The sequence below is a fragment of the Lolium rigidum genome, chromosome 2 (assembly GCF_022539505.1).
Source record: "Lolium rigidum isolate FL_2022 chromosome 2, APGP_CSIRO_Lrig_0.1, whole genome shotgun sequence".
In the NCBI taxonomy this organism is placed as follows: Eukaryota; Viridiplantae; Streptophyta; class Magnoliopsida; order Poales; family Poaceae; genus Lolium; species Lolium rigidum.
Genome location: NC_061509.1, coordinates 177273017 through 177281806, shown reverse-complemented (window position 1 = coordinate 177281806; position 8790 = coordinate 177273017). Strand labels below are relative to the sequence as shown.

Here is an 8790-nt window from a genome sequence, read left to right as displayed (position 1 = left end):
GAAAAGTGCTTGATGTCTACGGGTGCTCCTATTCTTGTAGACAGTGTTGGGCCTCCAAGAGCAGAGGTTTGTAGAACAAGCAGCAAGTTTCCCTTAAGTGGATCACCCAAGGTTTATCGAACTCGGGGAGGAAGAGGTCAAAGATATCCCTCTCAAGCAACCCTGCAATCACGATACAAGAAGTCTCTTGTGTCCCCAACACACCTAATACACTTGTCAGATGTATAGGTGCACTAGTTCGGCGAAGAGATAGTGAAATACAAGTAGTATGGATGTATATGAGTGGTAATAACAATCTGAATAAAATATGGCAGCGAGTAAACATGCAACAGAACAGTAAATAAGCGAAGATTCGATGTTCGGAAATAAGGCCTAGGGATCATACTTTCACTAGTGGACACTCTCAACATTGATCACATAATAAAACCACTCTACACTCTTTTGTTGGATGATGAACACCACTAATTGCGTAGGGCTACAAGAGCACCTCAATGCCGGAGTTAACAAGCTCCACAACATTCGATATTCATATTTAAATAACCTTAGAGTGCATGATAGATCATTGCAATTACACCAAGTACTAACATAGCATGCACACTGTCACCATCACACTATAAAGGAGGAATAGATCACATCAATACTATCATAGCAATAATTAACTTCATAATCTACAAGAGATTACAATCATAACCTACGCCAAGTACTACATGATGCACACACTATCACCATTACACCATGGAGGAGGAATAGAGTACTTTAATAACATCACTAGAGTAACACATAGATGAATAGTGATACAAAACTCATATGAATCTCAATCATGTAAGGCAGCTCATGAGATCATTGTATTGAAGTACATAGGAGAGAGATTAACCACATAGCTACCGGTACAGCCCTTAGCATCGATGGAGAACTACTCCCTCCTCATGGGAGACAGCAGCGTTGATGAAGATGGCGGTGGTGTCGTTGGGGAGGCCTTCCGGGGGCACTTCCCCGTCCCGGCGGCGTGCCGGAACAGAGACTCCTGTCCCCCAGATCTTGGCTTCGCGATGGCGGCGGCTCTGGAAGGTTTCTCGTACCGTGGCTTTTTCGTATCGAGGTTTTAGGTCGGGGACCTTTAAATAGGCGAAGAGTCGGAGTCGGAGGGCCGACGGGGCAGCCACACAATAGGGGCGCGCCCCCCGGGCCGCGCCGCCCTATCATCCGGTGGCCCCGTGGCCCACCTCTCGGTCCTTCCCGAGTGTTCGGAAGCTTCGTGGAATTCTAAGATGTTGGGCGTTGATTTCGTCCGATTCCGAGAATATTTCCTTACTAGGATTTCTGAAACCAAAAACAGCGAGAAAACAAGAATCGGCCCTTCGGCATCTCGTCAATAGGTTAGTTCCGGAAAACGCATAATAATGACATAAAGTGTGTATAAAACATGTAGGTATTGTCATAAAAGTAGCATGGAACATAAGAAATTATAGATACGTTTGAGACGTATCAACCTCCTACGGAATAGATGGGGCGGATAGTTAGGTACCTCGGTGAAGTAGTCCTCCATCAGTTACTCGTGGCCGAGGAGGCGATTCCGCTGGATGTGGTTCCGGCCTATCACGGACCCGCGCCTCCGATTCAGCAGCTTCGCGTGGTCCTCCAGCTCCTTGACAGAGAGGAGGAGCATGGTGGACTCCATCTCATCGTCCTAGAGCAGCTCGTCGAGGTCGGAATCGTCCGAACTCGACGAATCCGACAGATCGACATCGACGAACTCGTCGCCCGAGCTGATCCTCGATTTGGATGGAGCGGCGGCGGCACCCAGAGTTGGGCGAGGAACAGCGGGTGGGGTGCGGGGCGACCTGCACTAGCTCCGGGATGCGGGGCTCGAGCGAATCGAGCGGTGCGGCAGCGGTAGAGTGTGGTGGCGGCGCGGGGAGAGAGAGAGCGAGCAGTTGCGTCAGCTGAAATTTCAACGCGCCCTAGATATGGATCGAGTGTTCGGTTCGCTCGACCGATCCCTACAAATATAGGCCGATTTGGGTTTTCGGTCTCGGCCCGAAAAAGGTTTTTCGGTTTTAGCCCTTTTTATGGTAACTGATCGGCGGCATTTTTCAGCCGAACCCCTAAATTGACGGTTATTTTTCGGTTCTGACTTCTGATCCATTTACGGGTCTCTGCTAGAGATGCTCTCAGGGCGTAGATCGAGCCTCTCGGCCCCGGCATGACGAGGAGGCCGTCGTCGCCCGTGGCCACGAAAGGGTTGCGATTGCGCAGCATGGGGTGGCCTTTCCACACCAACCGGCCGGTGTCGACGTTGTGGTCTCGACCCGAATATATGCAAGAACGCAAGGTCAGGTGTTGGACGGATCGATTCGACGGGACGCCGGCCGTTCAAACGGCTTTTGGGAAGCGAAACATTTCTTCCGTTCTGCAACCCTGCGGCACTGCCTCGTTGCTCTCAAGCTCAAGTACGCAGTTTGCGGTGCCATTTTGTAGGTTATAAGCTCTATCGACTTCTCTGTAATTCGCGTCATGATTCACGCTGACTGCAGTTACACACAAGTTTCAACCGAGTTTTTTCAGGTTGCACTGACCAAAAATTGAGCTTAATTGCTAATGTTCCTCGCAATTTTAACTGGCTGCGGTCACACTGTCAAGAAAATAAACTGCGAGTCACCACAGAGCACACAGCGCCACATAACGTTTAGCCATAGCACGCGTCAAATAGTAATACTAGCATCGCCGACACTGAAGATATGATTTAAAAAACTGCTTACACGTGTCAAAAAAAAAAAAACTGAAACTGGAACCTGATATATCCCCGTAAATGCGAGATATCTCTCTACTACATAAGGACAACACATATCTGAGGCCTTACAAAACCAACTAACTGTTTCCTAATGTAAAGCCAATGGCAGAAGAACACTAAATCAGACGGCGCTAACGGGGTGCTGATTTCAGCCCCGACAAGCACCTCCCCAGGTTGAATCTGACAAATCATCCTATTAACCACCCTTCGCAATGGAACAGTGATTCGGTTCAACTGCCCTGGATAGCTCCAAAAGTACCAGGAAACAGAAGAGGGCTAACCATCAACTGACTGAACGTTATCTTCAGTTTCCTCCACAAGACATTCCATGGGTAACCTAAAACTTAAGCAGTACATCGCCTGCAACAAACATCAAACATCACAAGAAGTTTCTGCAATTAGGATTACCAACAAACACTAAAAAAGAATCAAGAATTCCTCGTTACTTTCCAGATATTGCTGGAAACAGAAAAAATCGGTTTGGGCCAGGCAAAGTTTACCATGTGTCGATAATCAACTCAAACAAGCAAAACTGTTATTAGTGGCCAAATGGATTATCATGTGTCGCATAGATTATTCTGGAATAATTGATATGTGCTTCATGCTTAAATAAAATTTGTATTCGTGTACCCTCTTATTCCCTTCGTCACAGAAATAAATATATCAAACTGTTTAAAGATAATTCGGGGTGTGCATCTATAAAATTTTGGTCTGGGTCTTACATTGTGCTTAAAGCAGGAGAAAGGGAAAAAAGACAGTAAAGGGCATGTGGTAAGATCAACAAACATTTGAAGTACGCACAAAGTCTTGCAGACAATTAGTATGGATACTTAAGTATACAACCTACCTTGTTAGGTGCAACATCACGAACCCTATGGAATATTGGTTCTGCTATCTTGGCATTCAGTTTATTTTGTGCTTCCTGCAAAGAGGGAAATAGCTGTTAAAAGAAAATACAAATGCCTAGCAAAAATAGATATAAGCATATAGATAGTGTTGCCTGTTATGGATCTATGGTATGATAAAAAAAAACATTTACTGAGAAATAACCAAAGAGGGATAGACCTACACATAGTATCAATTCTTCAGATTCACTTGAACGGATGAAACAATAACAGTGGATCCAAGGTAATGACCCTTTCCAGCATCTCTTTTGAACAAGTCCACTAAAACAATCTGCATAATAGATGCAGATAAGGAACTAAATACAGAGCAACAATACGTGTATAAGAATTAACTGTTCAATAATATTAAATCAGTTGCACCAAATATGTACAAGAGAATTACTAAATGTTTTGTATAGACAGCAACACCAAAGGTATTTTATACAGAAAAAGGAAATCCTCTTGTTAGGGGAAACTTTCATTTCTACTGGGCTGAACCAAATGTGCATATTAACGCAGGACCATGATCTAAAAGGTTAATATGGCTGACAGGTTGAGATATTTCCAGAAGCAGGGATGTTACACTGCTATCCGGGAAAAAGTTGCATGTTATTTGCAGTAAGCTAAATTAACTACTATGAAATTGCATAGTACTACATAACATGCTGAAAACTGAAAAGAACCCTGCCCCAAAACACAGAGAGAGGATATGATCACTAGACCGGGAGAAATTAGGAGATGAAATAACATTACCGAGAAACTGAAGCGCAGAAGCAGGGAGATTCATTACTACATGATCAATGTGCTCCCATGGCTTGACAGGTAGTGGCCCTGAGCTTTTTACTTTCTTATTGTTCCTCTTTTTTGTTTGATTGGCATCCTCTTCTTGGCAGGCAACATCACCTATAGGAAGCATAACATTGTAACTCTACGACAAGAGACATAATAGCAAAAATTGCCGCGCTCATCAAGCCTGTTATCAATTGGATTAAGATGCTGGCCTCACTCATACAGAAGTTTCAGTTAACATATAGTCCCAGGCTATAAATACTTTGAAACATTGAGAAAGCAGATATACTTCTAGCAGGATTCCTACAGACATTACATACAATGTAGTTACCTTCATTAGATGTTTCTTGACGCCTTTTCGCAGTGTTCACCACAGAGGAGTCATCCAAACTCTCCTGGCAGACCTCTTGTACATCTATTATGCAACAGAGTTAGATTGTGTTTGAGCAAAAATTCACCAAAAACCAGCATGCAGAGGGGATAGGGGGTGCAGAATGTACCATTATTGTTACCATTTGGCATAGAATGTTCATTAGCAGAAACTGTTTCTCCAGAAGAACAATTAGCAGCAGCAAATTGGGACTTAGCTTCTGGATCAGGTGCTATCATCAAATTTTGCATGAATACTCTAGCATCCATGTTATGTGTGAAGATATAATCCTCCACCTTGTTAATCTTTGCATTTATTTTAAGATAATGAACACTGTCTGGATTTAAATCATTTGCATATACAATACATCCTTTCTGTCCAGCTGGGACTGAAAATGGCCCAATACCAGCAAACATGTCACAGATCACATCTCCTTTTTTGAAAAGAGAAACCAATCGGATGTGCTCATGCTCAAGCCTCGAATTCCAGTAGACCAAACCATAGTCAAGTTTAAATGTAGCACCATACTGTTTGACTTCAGTCACCATATCGTTCTTCCCTGCTAGAATCTCAAACTTCGGAACTCTAAATTCGTTTGAAATTGCCCCAACTTTATTCACCACTGTTTGAATCCTTGGATAATTTTTCTGCATATAAGCATGACAGAAAACATTAGCTGAAGAATGGATGTAGGCAAACTATTCTAGAATGTTATGAATCATTTCAATATTTCTGCAGAGCCAACTGCTTTACAACTCTGGTGTCAATTTACTTTAGCCTATTTTCATGTGAAAGTTGCAAGGTAAACCCGCTCATATCTGGGTTTAGGAGCGGTATAAAGGTAAAAGTAAAGTATGGGCAGGACCTTGCACTTTTTTTGGGGAGGCCTTGCACTTATATGAATATATGAAGTATGTAAATGCAACATGATGCTAAGTGAATCTTTTTGCACATTACGGAGTAGTGCTACTCTGCATTGTCCTTATACATGGAGAAATAAATTCAAGCAGTAGTTCATGTTAATGAGCAAACACTTTGCTCCAAGTTAAGTATCCTTGATTATGTAGGAATTTGGATATGGGCAAGTTACTCATGGAAAAGAAAAGAAAAAAAGACAAGCAAGCAGCCTTACATCATAGATAACATTTGCTATGACATCTTTGTATATTAGCAAATCATCAGGTATGTTTAAGTGAGCAACATGGCCTGCAAAATTCATTCAGAGCACTATCAGTAACAAGAGCAAAGAAAAAAAGGAAAATAACAAAATCAAAGCTTCATGAAGTACAGTCAAGTATAACTTAACAATTGTTTCAAACGAAGATGGCACCTCTACTCCTGCAGGCAATAATTGCTTCAGAATATGGTCTGCGCGAAATAAAAAATATTAGCATCCAACCAACGACATAAACCACATTAGCTGAGTAAAACAGATCTATCAAAATGAAATCCTACAAATACAAAGAGTGGGGGTTAAAAGTAGTATTCAAGATGAGCAAATAAGAATGTTCAAACAGTGCTTGACTTCAATTATTATTAAGAAAACTAAATTACCATCTATTCATTTTGTAGTATATACAGAAACAGAGTTGATCACGGCTAAGAAGCACACCACAACACCACTATAGGAATGGGATCACGCAGAACAGAAGAGAAACTGACCAGCACTCCAGTAAGAATAACCAAGAGTCAACGTGTATGGTACAACATCAACACTGCACAGCTGCTTCAATGAATCGCGGACCTGCTCCGGAATGTCAGACAAATCTACATGTACCAAAAATAATGGACATAAGGCTCTTTGGATAGAAGCATAAGAGAATAGAAACATCAGTACATTTAAGTTTTTGTTTGACTACGAAAGAGGCCAATAAGTAAGCACAGCAAAGTACAGAAGTGTAGCAACTAACAATATAGACATGAACAACCAAATGGGCTTAACAAGTCTTAATTCTTATCACCGCAATCAAGCTTTTACAGTAACTATTTTATTTTTTTGGGTAAATTCTGAGAAGCAAGCTCGGTGCCGTTATTACAGTCGTCAATAACAATCGCCAAGCATCTCACAAGTCAAAATAAATAAATATCTGCTTGATTGCAGGGAGAGGTCAAGCCATACCGGGGTTCTGGATCTTCTCCGACAGCACGACGAGCCTGCTCTTCTCACTCTCCGGGTCCTCGACTACAGGCTTGACCCGCGGCATGTCCAGCAGGTACCTACGAGGGCAAGAAAATTCAGCTCTGCATTACCGCTACAGGTACTGAACAGGAAGGATACTTTGAATCCGGGAAATTTTGTGCTATCCTCCAGATGGAATCATTGGATCATAGAGTGACGGAGCGGCAGGCGTTACCCGGAGCGGAGCAGGCGGGTGACGGCGGAGGCGAGCTGGCGGGGGATGCGGAGCGCCAGGAGCTGCAGCCGCTGCTCGAACTTGCTCTCGTCGAGCTTCTCCATGGCCGCCCACACAAACTCTACCTCAGGTTTCTAGGGTTTTTGACGCCGGGGGAGCTGAAGACTAGACAGACGGCGGCCGGTGCTGGAGTAGACGACGAGTTTCGCTCGGCCGGAGTAGTGCGGGGCGACAGGATGGCTAACCTCGAGCAGGGTGGGGCGCCGAGACGCCACTGGTGCGCGGCAGCAGGCGGTTGCTGCCGACGGCAGCGATGGGGGAAGACGGCGGAGAAGGTCCGAGAGGAAGACAAGGAAGTGATGGGGAAGATCCGTGCTAGGTGGGCTTCGACCCATGCTGCCGTTTCTTGAGCTCCCCGGGCCGTACGACGCCAATCCCTATTTACCGCACGCGTGCGGAGCGAGTGGGCCGCGGCCCATCTGGGACGGTTTTTCTTTTTGTTTTTTCTCGTCGGTTCTTATTTGGTTCTCGGTTTTCTTTTTTGTGTTTTTTCTTCGGTTCTTGTTCTGGTTCTTTCGGTTTCAAATTTTTTTTCTTTTTTTCCAGTTGTCTGTTTTTCCTTTTTGTGTATTTTTTCCTTTTCTGTTTTGAGCATTTTTCTAATTCGAGCAAATTTTAAATTCATGTATTTTTCAAATTTGAGCAATTTTTAAATTTGAGCAAATTTCAAACTTGGACAAAATTTTATATTTGAATATTTTTAAATCCGATTTTTTTAGATATGTTTTTCTCAAATCCAAAGTTTATTTAAATTCAAAATTTTGTCAGATTCGAGAAAACACTCGGGTTCGAACTTGCGTCTTGACGCCCGTGGAGCGGACTCTCCAACCATTCAGCTACTGCTTGGTTTGAGTACAACAGGAGAAAGTATTGTACTTATTTTACGACGCGATCAACTTAATGGGCCGGCCCACCTGGAGATTGTCTTAAAGCGATACGTGCTCGCTCCTGCTAACGAGGGGTACGGGAATTCCTATTTATCACCCGCAGGTGATGGGTACAAACCATCGCTCGCGTGGTTTCCTAACAGGGAGAGTTTGGGCCGCGGGCCATCAACAGGCACGGAGCCAGTAGGCCACGGGTTTTTCCGTTTTTTGTCAAGTTTTTTTTTTGGTTTTTCTTGGATTTCGGTCTTCTTTCGATTTTTCTTCAGTTTTTTTGATTTTTGATTTTTATATTTTTTTATTTTTTAACAAATTTTAAAGTGGAGCAAATTTTAAAGTTAAGCAAATTTCAAATTTTAACAAATTTCAAATTAAGCAAATTTTTAATCTGAGCAAATTTCGAATCTAGGAAATTTTTAAATCTAAGCAAATTTTGAATCTAGGAAAATTTGAAATCTAAGCAATTTTTGAATACTAGAAAATTTCAATTCTGAGCAAATTTTAAATCTAAAAAAATTCAAATTTAGGAAAATTTGAAACAACCGAACTAATGGGCCAGTTCCATTAACGGTTTCCCTTAGAGATAGTTATAAACCATCGCTAAGGGGAGATGGTTAGCTGCTCCCTTCAAACGATAGCTCCCGAGGGGTACACCTAT

At 42.9% G+C, this 8790-nt stretch overlaps 1 protein-coding gene across 2 annotated transcripts; it reads right to left on the bottom strand.

The window, feature by feature from the left end:
* Nucleotides 1-2708: 2708 nt before the first annotated feature.
* On the bottom strand, nucleotides 2709-7445 carry LOC124687743 (tRNA (guanine(37)-N1)-methyltransferase-like). 2 transcript variants are annotated; one of them, XM_047221494.1, is made up of 11 exons: nucleotides 7189-7445; nucleotides 6954-7075; nucleotides 6497-6601; nucleotides 6140-6202; nucleotides 5967-6040; nucleotides 4965-5481; nucleotides 4796-4879; nucleotides 4429-4578; nucleotides 3861-3967; nucleotides 3639-3713; nucleotides 2709-3151 (listed from the first exon to the last, which is right to left on the bottom strand). In XM_047221494.1, exons 1-11 carry the CDS (start codon nucleotides 7290-7292, stop codon nucleotides 3068-3070), a joined length of 1485 nt encoding a protein of 494 aa, XP_047077450.1. In that variant the 5' UTR covers nucleotides 7293-7445; the 3' UTR covers nucleotides 2709-3067. The 2 variants fall into 2 exon arrangements, with proteins under 2 accessions (XP_047077450.1, XP_047077451.1); XM_047221495.1 differs by having other exon boundaries at nucleotides 6954-7051; nucleotides 7189-7444.
* Between the last annotated feature and the right edge of the window lie 1345 nt (nucleotides 7446-8790).

Excerpts from the sequence above, each read along its gene's own strand:
- LOC124687743 (XM_047221494.1), bottom strand. The coding sequence starts at position 7,292 with ATGGAGAAGCTCGACGAGAGCAAGTTCGAGCAGCGGCTGCAGCTCCTG. Across the intron at positions 6,041-6,139 it reads ATCTTCGTTTGAAACAATTG|GCCATGTTGCTCACTTAAAC; the intron begins TTAAGTTATACT and ends TGAATTTTGCAG. Across the intron at positions 4,880-4,964 it reads GCCAAATGGTAACAATAATG|ATGTACAAGAGGTCTGCCAG; the intron begins GTACATTCTGCA and ends GTTGCATAATAG.